The sequence below is a fragment of the Corvus kubaryi genome, unplaced genomic scaffold, assembly GCF_017639235.1.
Source record: "Corvus kubaryi isolate FWS band 111438036 unplaced genomic scaffold, C.kubaryi_AGA036_p1.0 50780, whole genome shotgun sequence".
Taxonomy (NCBI): Eukaryota; Metazoa; Chordata; class Aves; order Passeriformes; family Corvidae; genus Corvus; species Corvus kubaryi.
Genome location: NW_024581371.1, coordinates 1 through 17909, shown reverse-complemented (window position 1 = coordinate 17909; position 17909 = coordinate 1). Strand labels below are relative to the sequence as shown.

Below are 17909 nucleotides of genomic sequence, written 5' to 3'. Positions count from 1 at the left end.
TTTCCCTGCAATAATTTTTGACTGTCGTTGGACAAGGAAATAAAGGATGGACGAGTCAGGGGGGTCAGAAGAACTCTCTGACCTGTGCAGCTGTGCCTGAAGCCATGGTGTGCCAGCTGAGAGGGACATCCTTTTGACTCCTTTTTTTTTTAATGGTTGTTTCTACAAGGTTAGAGCAACAAATCATCGATGTGACAGCTAACAGCCCCCTCTCCTGTTTTCTCCTTAGGTGGCAGTGAAAGTAATTGACAAGAAAAGAGCCAAGAAGGACACCTATGTCACCAAGAACCTGCGGCGGGAAGGGCAGATCCAGCAAATGATCCGCCACCCCAATATTGCCCAGCTGCTGGATATACTGGAAACTGAGAACAGCTACTACCTGGTCATGGAGCTGTGCCCTGGCGGCAACTTGATGCACAAGATCTACGAGAAGAAAAGGCTCGAGGAGCACGAAGCCCGCAAATACATCCGGCAGCTCATCCTGGCAGTGGAGCACCTTCACCGGGCAGGAGTCGTGCACAGGTAATTTGGGAAAGCCTCTCTGGTGGGAAAGTTTAGATCAGATCCTCGAAGTGGCATTTATTTGTACTGTAAGGAGATTTCCTTATAACAACATGTTCCTGAGAGCTTTCTGGCTGCTCTTCATGGTGTCGTTTGGATGCTCTTATCTTGGGCATTAGGAACTGCCTGCAGAAGGCGCTTAAGCAGCTTCACGTGAGCACTCAGGAGCTGTGCTGACTCCATGGCCAGGGACTGGACTCAATGACCCCTTCCAACCCAGGATATTCTGTGGTTCTGTGTCCATAAAGCCTGTGCAGTCCAGAAGTAGGGCCCTTGCCCTGCAAGCACTGTTTTGCCTCTCCGAAGCTCTGCACCAACACAAGCTAATGAATCCTTTCTCTATTTCTTTGACAAGGTGGCTGTGCCTGTTGCTTCACTGGTGGAAGTATGGCAGTGTGGGGAGAGTAGCTCATTTGCCCAAAGCCTCGCAGTGCCAGGGCTGGGCAAAGGCTCAGTGGGACCACTGAAATCCCTGGCTTCTGCTTCCCTGCTCTTTGCATTTGTTGCATCACCTCAGCAGGGCCTCACAGGATGGAGAGAGCCAGAGCTGCTGCGATGCATCACTTTGTTTCTTTGGGACCTTCATCCCCAGAATCACAGGATATGCTGAGTTGGAAGGGCCCCACAGGGATCATCCAGCCCAACTCCTGGCCCTGCACAGGACACACCAAAAATCCCACCCCGTGCCTGAGAGCGTTGTCCAAACGCTCCTTGAGCTCTGTGTATGAGCAGGATGTGCATCTCCTGGCAGGAGGATGCTGTGGAGTTAGGAGTTCACTTGGGCTTTAGGGAAATAGGACAAGCTCAGCAGAGAGAAGCCTGATGAACAAGGAGTAGCTGCCTCTGCCTGAAGCCCCTGAGCAGCAAGTGGGAGATCTGGAAGAGTGCAGGTGGAGGTGTCACATGTGACTGCCTGTCCCTGTACCTTTCTCTGCTTCTGTGCTCTTGGCTGCTATGGAGACAGGAGGATGGTGGGCTGGCTGGACCTTTGGAGCCAGCATCTCTCCTCTCCTGTTCTTAGGTGTATTTATAGGGCGTTGTGCTAAGAAGGAGGCTCTGCTTTCTAAATTTGGGCCAGCTGGTGTTAAGTCTGGACTCCCACACAGTTCCCGTATGATGCTGAGCAAGTTGTGTAGGCCCCATCCTCTTGGGTTCTGTGGGCACGCTGTAGGAGTCAGACATCTGAATGCTTTTGAGGATCTGGGTCTGCATCTCCTTGGCTTCACTGACTGTGCAGAAGGTGGGGAGCTGCCCACAGCCAGCTCCTGCAGCTGTGCCCAGCTGTGTGCTGAGCTGCCCACCACTGTGCGGCGTGGGTGCATCTGGCTCGGTGGAACTCCATGTGCTCTGTGAAAGCTGCTTTTTTTGTCTTGGATCTCTGTGTGTTCCCTGTGATCCATTAGGGATAACTGCTATGTGCACAGGCCACCTCTGGTCTTACGTCAAGCTACATTTCAGGTACCACTGTAATATAAATATCTGAGCAGCCAGCAGGTTCTCTATCAGCCTCAAAACTGCTGATCTCTTTAAATTATTAACCCCACAGTTTTGAGGCAAGGACAAGGAAGAAGTTCACTTACTGCTGTCAGGGATCAGTTGATACCCAGTATTTAGTGAGAGAGAGAGAGATGAAGGAAATAAATCAAGTTTCTGAGATGGGCAGAGGAAAACAAGGCAGGAACAGATGAATATGTTTAGCTTTTAACAGCAGGATTGGGTCAGCAGCAGCAATTCCTGTCCCTGAAAAATTCACCCTCTGCACAGTGCCCAAGGCACTTACAGGGGGCTGGTAGGCTTGGCTTTGATTGCCTTCTTTTTCAGAGAGGATTCAAACCCACATTTTTGACAAAAATAGCTTGTTCCCCAAGCACAAGCTGGAATCAACAGGCTGTTATGGTGAGAAGAGGGCAAGGCTCTGGGGCCCAGGGAGAGCCTGAGTTCCCATGTGGATCCTGCAGGTTTGGCTCTCACCCCTTCCCTCTCTGCTGCCTCTGTGAGCTTAGCACAGCTCCAGAGGCTGTGGGAGGAGGCAGCAGCCCTGAGAACAGTGACAGTGCTGGGCTTCCTCTGGCAGCTGAGCTCTGTCTGTCCAGCCCTGTGGCATTGAATTAATCCCTACCCCAAAGGCAGCCTCCTCCATCCACCCTGTTTCTCGGATCACTCTGCAGCACTGAGCTGCTTCTTGGGAGGCTTCCCCACGGTGAATGAGCAGGACTAATTCTGCTTAAAATGATAGAACTTGACAGAATCACAGGCAGCATATCTGCAAGTATTTTCTCTGGCTTAACCCGTTCAATGTGTTGCCTTCTTCTGCAAGCCAAGTGTGTAGAGCAGTGTAGAGATGCAGGAAAAGCCCTGGTAGTGTGATCTGGTTTTATTCTCCTGGCTCTCTCTGAGCAAGAGAGGGAGAGAAATTAACAATTACCTCAGGAGTTGTCCTTCAGCATCTTGGGCCTCTGACTGTGGCAGCTCTAAAAACAGGCTACTCAATCAGCTACTGAGGGAGGAAAAAAATAGTGCAGGAGTCTGATTCATTCTCTGCCTGGCTGCAATGGCAGTGTTCTGTTGTTGTTGTTATTTTTAAAGCAGGTAAAAATACCAGCATTTTCATGTGCGTGGTGATGTGGGGGCGTTCGAGTTTGCCACGTGTGGAAGAAACTGCAGCATCCTTGACCAGAAAAGGGGCTGCTGTTTGTCTCTCCAAATGCTTCCCATGGAATGGGGCAGGGCCCTGAAAAGCTTTTTATTGGCTTTTCTATTGCAAAAGAAAACCATAGGTTTTGTCTGCATTATTTGGGGAATAATGTCTATGGCTTACCCTGTTTGGCTTGGGATGAAAAACCCCAGATGGAATAAAGTTGCGTGAAATTTGCTGATGTTATTTGATGAGTATTACTCAGGAAGCTGCATGGCTTACTATCCAGACTTGGCATGGCAGAAAAGCACTCAGAGCACTGGTCTTTGGGCAAGAGCAGGGACCCAGAATTCAGTGGAAATGCTTTTGTTAAGAGGCACTGATGTGTGAACAGCCTAAAATTGAAGCACTTCAAGAAACCTCATTTTTATTTAGAGATGTAAAAACACCTCCAAACTCATGTTTGACTGTATAGATGTATTTTAAAATTCCAACTTTGTCATCTGCTCAGATGGATGAAGTCTGCAAGTTCCAGAGTGCAGAAGCTGCATCTTTGCTGAGGGGTGCCCAGGGTTCAGAACTCGTCGGCTGCTCGCTGAAAACAAAATGCCACTCTTCTATATATAATTTCATGTTATCATTTGGGTTTCTTTCCCTCTATCAGGAGAGCTGTTTGGCTGCTGCTAAAAATATACTTGTAACAAGCTCAGCTGTGAATCAGGTAGGAATATTTATCTTTTCCTCTGACAGAGGAAAACAGAACCAAATGGCAGGATCTGGTGGAGCTTTCTCTTGGCAGAGGGTGTTTACACAGGCCTTCATGCTGTCAAAAAGCAGCATGAGCAATGAGCCCTCTGGGAGCATAAGGACAGCAGGGAAAATGAAGTGAAAGCCTTGGTGCTTGCCACTGCATCCCACAGGAAATTCTCAACAACCCTTTTAAAGTCATTTTTACAAAATTCAGTCCCATTCAATGCAATTACTGTCAGGTTGTCAAAGAAAGGAATTGAATAGTGTATTGGTAGCAGAGATGGCTTGCTGTATTCCCCTTTTTCGGCCCTCACGGCAGCAGATTCCTGCCTTTCCCTGCCATTTGGTGATTAGAAGCAGGTCAGGAGTTTGAAAGAGATGAAAAACCCCTGTGGTTTTGGGCAGAGTTAGGTGATGCCACACGATCCAGTTGCTCGGAGTGCCACAGGATTCCTCATTTGGTACCTGCTGTTTGACATGTTGGCTTTGATAACTTCCAGCCTATTAATTTTAAGTGCCAGTAGTCTGGCTGCTGCTGCAATATTTATGACAGATCCTGCTCTACAGAACAAACTCTCCTTTTGAAGTGCAGAGCTGCTTTGTCTTTCCATGTTATTTCAGATTTCGGAATTACCTTTGGGCATTCTCTCTTGGAGTGCTCTGGTGTAAACAAACTAAACTTCATTTTAGTGAAGACAATGGACTGGATTCCTCTTTGACAGAGGCAGCCACACGGAATCCAGTGACATTGTTACTGACAGAAGAATTGGGCTCAATAACATTTTGCTATCAAAGCCTTTGAAATGAATACTGATACATAAGTGTGGTGATGAACCCAAGTCTCTGCAACCTGTCCAGCTCTTGCACAAGGCATGAAAGTGGCCTTGAGGGTTGATAGTTAAGGAGTGATTTTCTGTGGTGCTGTTGTGATTAAAAATAAGATTCAGGAGAGAGCAGCCAACAACTGCTGCTGTGCAGCTGCTTGCTGGAGAAACCTTCTTTCTCATCCTTCCTCCCCCAGACAAGAAATAAAGTGTGAAATGCAAAACTTGCCTTTTGCAGCCTGCTGCCTGCCCTGGCATGGAATAAACTGCTCTGGGAGCAGCTGATGGGGTCACTCGCTCCAGGGATCCACTTGTGTTCCTCACTGCAGGCACTGGCTGCAGTTGGGGTTTCCAGAGTGGTCCAAAGAGATAAATCAGCCCCATCGACAGCAGAACAAACTCCCAAAGAAACTTAGCCCATAAAGATGGTGTATTTTCAGATCCAGGGAATGCCAACTGTGTGCTGCCAGCTCCACGAGCTGAGAAGACATAAATATCTGCTGGTTCTCCACACTGTGGGAATGCAGCTTGGCCTTCCTTGCGTGCCTTCATTATTCCTAGATGTGACTGACTTGTCCCATAGTTAGAGACTCTCAGCATCAGGGAACTGATCCCTTAGGCAAAGGTACCACTTCTTGTTCCTTTTGCATTTAGTGCCTGAGGGTATTTTTAAGTTTTTCCAGCAATGAAAGCTGAGAATTTACTTACGGGGGAAAACCCATAAATAATCCTTTAGTTGTGTTTTTTTTGAGGAGCTGTGACAGTGAAGGAACAAGATCAGATTTACTTCAGGGAGGGAAACTGAAAGTGTCCAGAGTCCATGCTTTGTTGCAGTGGAAAAAGAAACACCATTGCCCCCAAGAATGTTTGGAGGCCTGAATTTCATGCTCTGTATGATAAAGGGTTTGGAAAATAAAAGGCAAGTAAGACACTCAGTGAAAGCTGGTGAATAGTCTGGACCACAAGTTTTGGAGCGAACTCAGGTAAGTCTCTTTTTTGTGAAAGATAATTAATTAAAGTTTGTACTGGACAGAACTGACCTAGTGAAGCATTTGGGATGTTCATGGAAATGGGTCCTAGAGCAGGTATGCAGTTGGGTTGTACCACCACAAAGAGAAATGTGGGAAAGCCTGTTGTCCTGGCTCCTGGTATTGCTCCAAAAATCAGTGCTTTCCTGTTGGGGTGGACCATTAGATCAGTTAGCACTCACTGGCAAATCTGCTGAGAACAGACAGATGGGTAAACAGCTTTAACCAGGTTTGCCTGCACTCTCTACTGAGGCAATATTTACCTTTCTATTTTTTTTTCCTCTGATGGCTTTAAAATGCTCTGTAATATTTACCTTTTGTTCTTTTTTTTTTGTTTTTTCCTTGAATCCTTTAAAATATCTTTTCTGGTGTTCATGGTTAGTCCTCCTGTCATTCATTTGTTGATTGCCTGGATGTCTTTCCCCCTCAACTTACAGCTTGCATCTTTCCCTTTCTTGCCTTTAAAGTCTTGCCTCTTCTTAGCTAATATTTCATATACTCAGAGCTTCTAAATGGTCTTTCTCTTTGCTTTGAGATGCTGTACTGAGCATTGCAGTGCTTCTGTTGATTTTGGTTTAATTGGAGGTTTTAGAAGTGGTGGGGGCTTTCGTTTTGTATTTTTTTTGTATCTTTCCCAGACTGGTTTTTTGGAAGTCTCTCCTGTTAAGTTCCTGGCCCTGATATCTTCCTGGAGACCAATCACAATGTCTGTGAAAACCTCCATCTGCAAGCAATAAAGATGTGAGACATGAGGCACTAAGCCCTTTTTTGGCAGCAGAGGGAAGCAGAAGTGGGTTGATCTGGATCCATCTGGCAGGGCAGGTTGTCCCTGGATCAAGCCCTTTCTCAGCAGCGCTGGTTGCCCTACAAGGGAAATGCCTTTTGGAGGACATGCAATAACCCCCTGGGATAACCCCTGAGGATACTGCCAGAGGAGGGAATATAACCACAGAGTCATAGAGGGGTTGGGGTTGGGAGGGACCTTAAGGCTCATCCAGTCCCACCCCTGCCATGGGCAGGGACACCTCCCACTGTCCCAGGCTGCTCCAAGCCCCAATGTCCAACCTGGCCTTGGGCACTGCCAGGGATCCAGGGGCAGCCACAGCTGCTCTGGGCACCCTGTGCCAGGGCCTCAGCACCCTCACAGGCAGGAATTCCTTCCCAATATCCTATCTAAGCCTATTCTCTGTCAGTTTGAACCCATTCCCCCTCTGGACTGGCTCCAGCAGTTCCACGTCCCTCTGCTGTTGGTCCTCAGGGCTGGAGGCAGATCTGCAGGTGGGGTCTCACCTCAGAGGGGCAGAATCCCCCCTTCACCTGCCCATGCTGCTTTCAATGCCAAAAATCCCTCCTGTGTAGGTCCTTGTGGTCTTACTGATGAGGTGAGGGTCATTCTACCTGCAGGTGCTCTTCTGCCTCAGGTTTATTTGAAACACAGCATGGGCATGAAATGAAATGAGGAACATTTTAAAAAAGCCTTGGAGTCTTCCTTTCACAGATCCCTCCTTGAGGAAGTACTTGCCTTGGTTTGGTTGGTTTACTTGTCTTATTTTATTAAGTCCAATATCTTCATCTGTAATGGAGGCATCTTTCATCACTGCCTTTGCCTTACAAAGGCAAAGTACCACGGATGTCACTGACTTCCCATAGTTAGAGCTGATGGCTTTATTATCCATATTTTTCCAAAGCGTGCTGGGAGAAGCATCACTGCCCCTCTGAGCTGTGGATATCCCAGCATGCTGATTGTTACAAATATTTCCTGTCTGGATGGGGGCAAAAAAATCCTTGTGATGAAGACTTAGCCAACTGCTAGAAGTCATGGACGAGTTGTGTAGCAACCAAAGTGATTTTTTTTCACATTATACTTAATGCTCAGTCTGCACAGCTTGGGGTTTTGGGCTGATTTTCTGTGTGGTGTTGGACAAACCATTTCAATCCCTCAGCCTTGGATTTTACCTCTGGCGTATGGGAATACCAGTGGTGACCATCTCTGCAACGAGTTTGGGTGCTTCACCCTCACAGCAGGCTGATTCTGATCTCTCTTATAGACAGACAGACATTTTGCTCCTCTGATCTCAGGTTTATCCTTCAGCTATGGCCTTTGGCTGTGAAGAGTAATGAGAAATTGACCTCCAGTTCCACAAACATACTTAAAATGTTTCCAGTTTGTAAGTTTCCTGTAAACTTCCAGTGCTTAAGAAACATGAAGAGCCTGGTTAATTACAGGAGGTACTGACAAGTGCTTGTAATGTCATTTTGTGCCTGAAGAATAGGTGGGAAGCAGTGTGTGAAAGCACTGTTAATTTTGGGCAGGATGCATGGGGCTTTCTGCTTTTGCTGTGGAACTGTGTGTGCTGCTTTCATTATACATTCGATTATATACAAGCCTTGTACATACACTGATGAGAGTGAGGCAAAGCTGCTTCATTATTTTGGAGACTCACTCAAAATATTTTCTTTCTTGCAGAGACTTGAAGATAGAAAATCTGTTGCTAGATGAAGACAACAATATCAAGCTTATTGGTATGAAACCAGTTTGGCAATTCCAGTAATTAAAATTGTTAGTTTTATAAAGAGAGTTTTTGAGGCTTCATAATCCTCCATGTGACGACTGCTAATGTTGCTGCAGAGAGGAGCTGAGAGAGTATAGATAGCAATCAAGCTGTTCCTGACAGCATTTTGTGAAAAAAAGGATCCGAATAATTCAGCTTTAACTGGGTATGGGAATAATCCTACATCTTAAACCCACATCTTTCATATTCAAATCGGGAGCTTGGTGAAGAATTTAAGAATTGACACCACAGAAGTGGTTTATTTTATTATCATGATCGTTTCTTATTTGCTAGGGGCTGGATTCTGCCCCCGTGAGCATATGCTTCCACTGAAGTCAGTGGGAGTTGCACACATTTTTAGCAGCTGGCAAAATGTGGTCCTATATTTATATTTGTTAAATTTGCTTCCAGCACCCAGTACAAAATTGGTTTAGAGGGCCGTTAAAAAATAAAAAAGATCAACGGTAGAGCCTTGATTGTATTTAGGTATCAGTTGTGTGGGGTGCTTGATTCATTCAAGCTGTGCAGGCATTTTGGATTAATCATTGGTGGGTATAGTCTCTCACTGCCTTGCATAACTTCCATTAATGTTAATGTGGGCATTGAAAAGAAAATATTCCTTTCATAAAACAAATGCCAAACATCTGTTTATATTTCTTTCCATGCCTTCACTTTTGCCAACAGCAGTGTCTGTGGTTGCAGACTTAAAAAGTCAGCTGACTTTCCTCAGAAAGTTTCATGGGCTGAAAAGTGGTGAAAACCACTTAACATTCAAACATCCAGGTCAAATGGACACTCACTGTGACGTATAAAGCACATGCATGTCCAAGCAAACAAGGGCAGGATGATTAATGAAATCTGAAATACCCAGGTTCTGCTTAGGGAATTCAGGTTTGGAAATGCTACCGGGACTTTCAGTGATTACTCTGTAGCAAATCAACCGCCTGGGAAAATAACAGCAAAGAGAACTCTGCATTACCGCGGCTGTGGGTCAGGAGGATACTGATCTGTTACCATGAATCATTCATCAGTACTGATGGATACCACCCATTATCCTGATTTAGCAGATAAGTGAGACCAGATGGTTTGCACCAGCGCTCTATGAACATCTGATGGATTTAAAGAACTCACATAACTTCCCTGTTATTGGGTGTTTGATTACACAACACTTTGTGAGCTTCACATCCAAACCAAGGCCTTCCCAGATGATACATGTACAATTAAAACTCATGTGCCAAAGGAAACGACTTCAGGCCTGTTCCTGCAGTTCCATTTGCTTCGGCTGCATGGAAAGGTCTCCTCGCAGTGGGTGGTGTGGGAAGCATAGAGAAAAGAGACAGTTTGATCTTCCACAGCCTCAATAAATTGTCCTCAGGTCTGCAGCCTGATGTTTAAGCAAAGCAGATTGCAGGCAGTGTGTATTCTAAAACAAAGCTATTAAATCCCACCACCCAACTGGGGATGTTGCAGGAAAAGAAAGGTTGCAATATTTTATGCAGCCTGTCTTACTAGAAATGATCAGTTGTGTCATCACCTAGTCCTTCCCAGGAAGGTTCTTCAGGAGTGAAGAACGTGTTTGGAGGAATTAAAGTGCTGCTTTTCATGATTGGGAGAAGAGACCTGGAGCTACAAAACCATCTCACGTTACCTGCTGTGGGGTGAGAGCTTGGTCTCTGTGGTTTGTCCAGCAGCAAACACAGGAGTAGCCAATAAAAATTAAAATGTTGGTTTTGTAATAGCTGGGAAAGGAAGAACAAAAGGTGAAATGAAGATTGAAAGTGTGACATTGAAGTCACTGCTTGTTCTTGCATTTTGGTGAGAACTGGATGCCTTGAGCCCCTTGCTTCACCCAGCTGCTCAAGGGCACCTTGGATTTGTTCCTCCTTTTGGCTATGTGACAAGGGGGTTTAGAACCTGCTCTTAGATATTCTTCTTGGCAAAATTCCCTTTGAGAGGACTTACTCTTAGCAGTCTGTTAATCACATTGAAGAACATCAGGATTGGAACTGTCGGAAATAATTCACTCCTCATTATCTACCAGCCCATGCGGTCGGTGTCTGATAAAGACAGCGGGAGAAGCCGCTCACGGACCACGCAAATTTCTTGGCATCCTGCTGGGATGCCCAGCTATGTGGAGCTCTGCTGGTCCAGCTTGTCCAGGAGCTTGTATTTAACAGCTCTTTCCCTGTTCTGACTGGCAGAGCTCCAGGGATAGCCGTGCATCCATAGCTTGATGTGGATTCCCTGGAGGCGTTGAGGAGGAGTAGAGCAATGTGATGATGCTTCGATAGCACGAGTGGTGGGGGTGGTGGAGCTCCCATGTCAAAATATTTACTTTGGAAAACCAAGGGTGGCCTTTGATCTGAATTCTGTAATTTGCTGGGCTTCTTGAAAGGGAGCCCAAGGCAGAGGCAGGCAGTGGCAGCGAGGTTATCAGTGCTGGTGGTCGCACTGTTCTTATCAAAATCAGCAATGCATCCTTAATAAAAACAATGGAAATCACACTGTGATCACGTTGTGCTGCCACAGTGTTAATAACAATATTCTCATCTCCATGACTATGGAATCCCTGTCCCCAGGATGCATCTGTTTGCACACATTCTGCATTTCAACAGGGAGAAAAAAGCATAGCGGCTGAAATGAATGGGCTGAAGGAAGTGAATAAGGGGTTTACAACTGAAGCAAATAAGAGAATGAAAACCTCTCCCAGAGTATCCCTCCACGGATACTGATGGAGGGATGCTGATTGACACCATCACAGAATACAGCCCTTGTATCCTGTGACTGTAAAACATCATAATACAGTCAAGTAATTTGGAGCTGGCATGACACAGCAGGGTAAGGACCAGGAATAAAACTATGGGGAGATATTATTTCTTTGAGTTTTAAAAAGTGTTTTATAGTTGACAGAACTCATCTCAGGCCACAGCTAATGAATACATTAATTAAGTTAATGGATCCTCTGCAGTATTTGTAAAAGCCCCGGGGATGGTACATCTCTAGCAGGGATGATTAAGCAGTGTCCAGAGACAATTGTTTTCCATCAGAGGCAAGGAAATTGTCTTGATTCTCCCTTCAGTTTTGACAGCGTTCTCCAGGAAAACCCCCAGTGAGCCTCTTTAGCTGTGAAAGATGGTGATTCCTGTCTCCCCTGTGCCTGCCTGGCTCTCAGAGAGGCAGCCAGTCGAGTGGAAAGCACTGTGCCATCATTTAGGTTTCTTCCAGGCACTGTTATAATTGCATTTTTTTGTAAGCATTTTAATACTTTGCCTGGTTTTGTGAAGGAACAAGGCTTATGTATCTGCCCTGTCAGGGTGCTTCTAATACCTCGAGGAACTCCTCAAATTTCAGCCAAACTTGATTTTCAGTGGGGTGAAAGCTGAAGGACAGGCCAGCACTGCAAGTCCAGTGCAAATAAGTTGCAGGTAAGAAAAGAGCCACAAATTAATGACTGAGAGAGGATACCGAGGAATTAATCAGGTGTCAGTGTTCTTAATACTGGTGGTTTTCAGAGATTCACAGAATATTCTGAGTTGGAGAGGACCCACAAGGATCAACGAGTCCAACTCTTAATGAATGGGATTTGTTGTTCCCTAAACCCATCTTGGCCTGCAGCCACACCAGCACTGGAGCAGACAGCAGGGAGATGTTGGGAACACCCTTGGGCTGCCCGAAAGCACTTGGGAAACTGCAGCCCCTCCTGCTGAGGGGCTCCCTCTTGTCTCCAGTGCCAGCTTTGCCAGTCCCTCGTTATTACTGCCACGAGAGTGTCAGATACACCCAGGGGCCAGGAATACAATAACTCAAGGCAGAAGTCAGGGAGGGGGCAGCCAAGTCAAGCCATTCCCCTTCTTGCCCCAAGGTCTCTGTGTATTATTCCAGAGCCGAATCCTCTGTGTTTGTGCATCACCACAGCAGCCCCAGAAAGGGACCCCCCTTTACAGCTGATGGTTCATTTACACGATTTAGAGGGAATGTTGAAGAAATCCCACTTCACCTTGTCCCCTCCATAACGTCCTGCTGCAGTGTAGAAGCCACGGCAGCCGGAGGTGGCTCAGGACCTGGGACAAGCTCAGCTCTGGTTGTTGCCATCCAGTTGCCAGCAAAATGTAGTTGCTTTGTGTATGAAATGGATAACTGTGCATGTTCTAAGGCTCTTTTTATTGTTTGTAGAAGCCTCTGGCTATTTAGCGCCTCGTAGAAGCAAATTACATAAAATTTTTGCATGTGGATGAGTTCTTTTTCTCCTTAGGGAGTTTGTTGCTTAGCTTTTGGAAGAAATGTTCCTTCTTTTCAACTTGTGCTCTAGCACAGTTTGACTGTGTCTCTCTTTCATAACTGTGTCTCTGTGCCTTCACAGACTTTGGATTGAGCAACTGTGCAGGAATCTTGGGTTATTCTGATCCCTTCAGCACCCAGTGTGGGAGCCCAGCATATGCAGCCCCTGAACTTCTGGCAAGGAAGAAATACGGGCCCAAAATAGACGTTTGGTCCATGTGAGTTACTTCTCAAGTTTATAATTGTTATTGCAATGAGCAGGGACATCTCCAGCTGGATCAGGTGGCTCAGAGCCCCATCTGACCTGACCTGAAATGCTCTCGGAGATGGGGCATCAACCCTGTAATAACTGTCAGATGAGATTAAAGATGAAGTACAGTCTCTAAAACCTAAATTCTTCCTTGCTCCCGGTCACTTTGGTTTCTTTTTCTGTGTGTTTTCTTTCAGTGGGGTGAACATGTACGCCATGCTGACCGGAACATTACCCTTCACTGTGGAGCCGTTCAGCTTGAGAGCCTTGTACCAAAAAATGGTGGACAAAGAAATGAACCCCTTTCCCACCCAGCTCTCCTCAGGTAATCCAGGGGGGTCGCTGGGACCTGTCCAGATCCAGTGGGTCAGAGGTGTTGCATGGAATTACAGATTGTGAGTCATGCTGCTGGTGTGTTGTGCTAGTTGGGAAAAATTCCTTTTTTCATTTTGGCCTCTGGAAGACCTGCAAGAGTTGATGTAGCAGAATTCCTTTTGCTTTGCCTTCTGGAGAAGCACCAAGTTGTGCTGAATATGAGAGAAGGAACAAATCTTTGAAATTCTGTGGAATTGCCTTTGTAGAGCAGTTGGTCAGTTTTGCACATCGAGAAGATTTTAGCACAGGGTAAGGATGGATGAACAGATTATTTTGGAATAACAGATCCCTGGGCATTATCATGACTGGGGTTGAGTGATAAACTGCCTCAAATGACCTCACATTTATTACGGAATAATGACATGCACTCAGTTATTTTGGGACAGTTACCTGGGATAACCTTTGCGTGTTCACAAAATGCAAATTAGTTGATGTCTTAGTATTAGAAATATTAATTCCTGCTTCAGAGCCATGTCACTAGGCAACAGAATCACTTTTCAGCTTGTAGCAAGGCCACTGCCAGCATTTGGAACAAGCTCTATTTGGTGGCTGGGTTTTATTTTTTTTATGCCAAATTTGTTGTCCATGGAGAGCTTCTGTCTCCTACCCTGGCAGCCTGTTTGCAAAGGGCTTTTGATAAAATTAAAAGATTGCAAACACAAAAAGGGAATGGAAACTGCTGTTAGAGGGTGTAAGAAAAAGCCCTTGGGAGTTGAGTCACAAGGTGAATTCTCCAAGTACAGATTCAGGGTTCCACCTTCCACCTTGTAGAAGGCCAGACCCTGAGCAGCAAAAAAGATCGCATTGCTTTTGACAGGCTTCGTTTCGCTGTTTCATCCATCCTGCCACTTAACAATGAAGACCAGATTTTCTCTCTGTAGCATCTGTAGCTCACTTGACACTGTAGTCCCCAGGGAAGGCAGTATTTTGTTTATCCTGTGAGAGCCCCAGCAGCCTGAACTTGCAGAGAGATGATGGCAAATTAATGGACTAGATTTAAACATGTTAACCTTTGCTCACTGTGGACAAAGGTGCCCATCAGTGCCTGACCCGAGCCATGGGCCATGAGAGCTCAGTGACATGGCACAGTGTGATTTAAGGTGACATTTGTTCCCGCCGCCATGAGGCTTGGGGTCACTGGGCGGAAACTCTGCTCCTCTGCTCTCTGAATTGTAGGGGTTTGTTACCTTCTTGGGTTTATGGACCTTCTATTTTAATTGGGTCTTAATTTCCGTTAATTCCTCTATAAAGTAGAGCATTTTTACAGGAGTCTGTTTTGCATGCTCAGTACATTGTCTTTCAATATCTAATTTCCTGGTTACTGAACACACAGTCCCATCATGCAGGTAGCCAGTCTTATCACTGAGCAGGAAAACACTTCATTTGTGTGACCTAAAATGCTGGGTGACAGTGAGCACCCAAAGCAATCTGGGTAGCAACAGGGAAATTTTGGAGTTGGTGTTTGGTTTTCCCGCTTAGGAACCTGTTTCTCATTAAGCTTCTTGAACAGCAGCTATCTGGTTATTGATTTTAGGTGAGCAGAGGTCAGATGGTCAGGAAGTTGGTGTTCACCTTACACATATTCCTTTTCCCTCATGTTTGCTCCCTGGGGAAATCATTTTGTTGTCCCACAGCTGTGTGGCTTAGCTGGAAAAGCTCCTTGTGCCATCTGAACTCAAATCAGCCAAGGTGCTGTTGCTCATCTCTGTTGCCCAGGTCTGGGAGCTTCCAGGGGGGAATCTTCACTCCAGAATTAGTTTCTCCCAGTCTGAATCTGTTGATCTGTGGCACTTCACAAGCTTTATTTAAGTAGTTTGCCTCTTGGCAAGGGTGGGGATGGAGAAGTAGGATTTTTAAGGAGACGTTGGGTGATTTGGAGATCAAGCATGGTGGTGCTGAAGGAGGGAGTGTGGGTTTGGGGAGGGGGATTTCTCTGGCTCTGAACCCATGGGACGTGTGAGGTTTCTAACACAGACGTGGGGGAAGCACTGGAGCGAGAGGGGATGAAATGGGAGAACAAGGGGTTTGTTGTTTGCTGTGATGGGGGTGAAGAGGGCACACCAGGCACACAGAAAGCAGCTTCCAGCAAGTTTGGGAACTCGGATGTAGGCTCTTCCTGCTGCTCCTGCAACGTGGCTGCTGCAGGATAATAACAAAAATACTCGGGAATATTTGAGTAAAGTATCTCACATAAATCAGTGGTTAGTGAAGGGAGAGATTAGAAAAAGCCCATCTGACGCCTGGCTGAACTGGTAAATACAGAGTAATACATCTCTCTTGCACACATAAGCTTCTTGACACAGAGAGGGCCCTCTCTCCAGCTGAAACCTGATTTTTGCAGGTGTTTTATTCTCCCTAAATTACATGGAGGAGCAGTGAAATCTAGCCTTGATAATTTGAGGAATAAAGACCAAATCTAGTTAAAACAGAGTTTACTTTCAGCTCAGAGAGGCACTTCTTGTGAGTTTTTAGGCAAATCACTTGATTTCATTGCTCCTAATCATGTAAAAAGCACATGACTTAAAAATTGAGCATTTTTGCAAGAAATTCAGGAGGAGTGGTTGAATGTCATTGAAAGTTGAAGGTTCAGGAGAACAAAACAAAGCCTGTTTATTTTGCTGTCCTCTCTTAATTTGGCTGAAACCTTCTGCAGCTGACTGTACGTTGGACGGAAGCCAAGGGAGAATTTATCCTTATAATGTCAAAGGGAGCCAAATTTGCTGTGTCTTCCCTCCCAGGTCTGCATCCCTTCCCTCCCCTCCACTGAGCCCTGCTCCATCTCCTGCTTCAAGCACAGCGATTCGTCTCTGACCTGGCTCCAGCCTCTTGCCCTCATGTGGAAATTAAATGTTAGCTCACCTGCTCCAAAACTTCAAATGAGCTCTGAGACAAAAAGTGCTTTTTCCCCTCTCCTTTATAACTCTGTAAATCATTGTGACTGTAAATCATTGTTTGCTTTAGTTACTAATCCCTTATCAGTTCTTCATTTTCTCAAGGACACTGGAGCATGCAGGAAGGAAAATGTTCCTTTTTGGTGTGCTTTTGTTCAGGCTACTCACCTGTAGTAACTCATCTCCTCTGAAAGTCCTAAAGCAGATGACAGAGCTGTTGGTTGGGGTTTTTCCTTGATCTCTTCACAGCGGCCATAAACTTCCTGCGATCTCTGCTGGAGCCAGACCCTGCAAAGAGACCAAACATCCAGCAGGCCCTGGCAAATCGGTGGCTCAATGAGAACTACCCTGGAAGAGCACCACCCAATGTCACCTATCCAAACAGGTACAGCAGGGAGGGGGGGAGAAAACCTGCCATGGTGCCTGTACATTATCTCCCTGGTGTTCCCGTTCCTTTTGTGTGACACATCCTAGGAATTGCTTTTGTGACTCCATCCTAAGCATTATTGGGATTGGCCCTGTGTTGCTTGAAATGGCCAAAAGCAATGCCTTAAACTGGAAGCTGGCAGATAGTGCATTATTTGCAGGGTGGGCTGGGGTGCAGATCTTCTGATTACTTGGCTGCAGGCCTGGGAATGGGGGTGTGACAGGCAGTTCTGATCTCCTCCTTTTACTTTTGGTCAGCAAAAGCCAGGCTGCTTCTCCAGGAGGGCCTCTGCCTGTTTGTGAGGTTCTGTGGATGAAGGGAATATGCAAACTGTGGTGAGAAGGGTCAGGGTTTAATGGTCTCGCTTTGTTGGTTGTTGGTGTTGAATACCTGCACCCTGCTGAATATGTGGCTAAAAGCAGGCAGAGAACAAATCTCATGGTCAGTCAAACATCCATCCAGGGAAAAAGAAAGAAGAGAAGATGCTTGTGGTCCAGTTTGGTTATAAATAATCTTGCTCGACTTGAAACATCTGCAGCGTAGAGTTGCAGTCAGTGGAGAGAAATAAGGGCACTTTTTACATAACCATTCATCTGACTTCTCTCTGATTCTGCCTTAGGATGACTTTGTGCCCTGGAGATAAAAGTTCCTCTCCAGTGACTGTAAATGAAGCCTCAGGCAACTCACTTGGAATTACATGTCTGTATTTGATCAGATAAAACCTCCTTCCTGTATCAAAGCCCTCCAGCTGTGTCTCATACTCTACCCAGGACCTGCAGGATTTACTGGCTCCTCTTTGAGAAGAGGAAAAAAATGCAAAAGAAATAGGGCTTGAACGTACTTTCACAGTTTTTTGCTTTTTTAGGGGCATTTCCACACCTCTGTTTCTTAATTCCTAGATGAGAGTTGTAAGGCTTTCGTCAGGTTGTGGTGGAAGGGTCCTTTCCAGAGGTATTGGTGCAGTGAGGTGTCCAAGCCCTATTCCAAATGCTGTTCCAGCCTCTCGTGGCTGGAATAGCTGTGCACTGCTCTTTATTTATGGAATCAATCTCCCCAGAAGGCAAGGGATCCTGTGGAAAAAAGGGAAGAAAATGCCATGCTGAACTGCAGAGAAGACATAAGTTTGCTCATGCCTATGTGTGTATAGGGTAATATAAAGCAGTAATAATAACAACAAGAAGAACAACTATAATCCTTTCCTATTAGAAGTATTTTCAAAGGGAACATCAATATGGAATGCTGTGCTTTGCTGTTGCAAAAAAACAGTTACTTTCATTTTTTCTTCCTTCCTTCCTTCCTTCCTTCCTTCCTTCCTTCCTTCCTTCCTTCCTTCCTTCC

General features: G+C 45.8%; 1 protein-coding gene across 1 annotated transcript; it reads left to right on the top strand.

The window, feature by feature from the left end:
* Positions 1-198: 198 nt before the first annotated feature.
* Positions 199-17886, top strand: LOC121672350 (hormonally up-regulated neu tumor-associated kinase-like). The gene is made up of 5 exons (XM_042044971.1): positions 199-522; positions 8266-8321; positions 12711-12846; positions 13076-13203; positions 16394-17886. Exons 1-5 carry the CDS (start codon positions 317-319, stop codon positions 16606-16608), a joined length of 741 nt encoding a protein of 246 aa, XP_041900905.1. The 5' UTR covers positions 199-316; the 3' UTR covers positions 16609-17886.
* Positions 17887-17909: the final 23 nt, after the last annotated feature.

Bases quoted from the DNA above. Each gene is read 5' to 3' on its own strand.
- LOC121672350 (XM_042044971.1), top strand. From the start codon at position 317: ATGATCCGCCACCCCAATATTGCCCAGCTGCTGGATATACTGGAAACT. The intron at 523-8,265 runs GTAATTTGGGAA...TCTTTCTTGCAG, and splicing joins CGGGCAGGAGTCGTGCACAG to AGACTTGAAGATAGAAAATC. The intron at 12,847-13,075 runs GTGAGTTACTTC...GTTTTCTTTCAG, and splicing joins AAAATAGACGTTTGGTCCAT to TGGGGTGAACATGTACGCCA.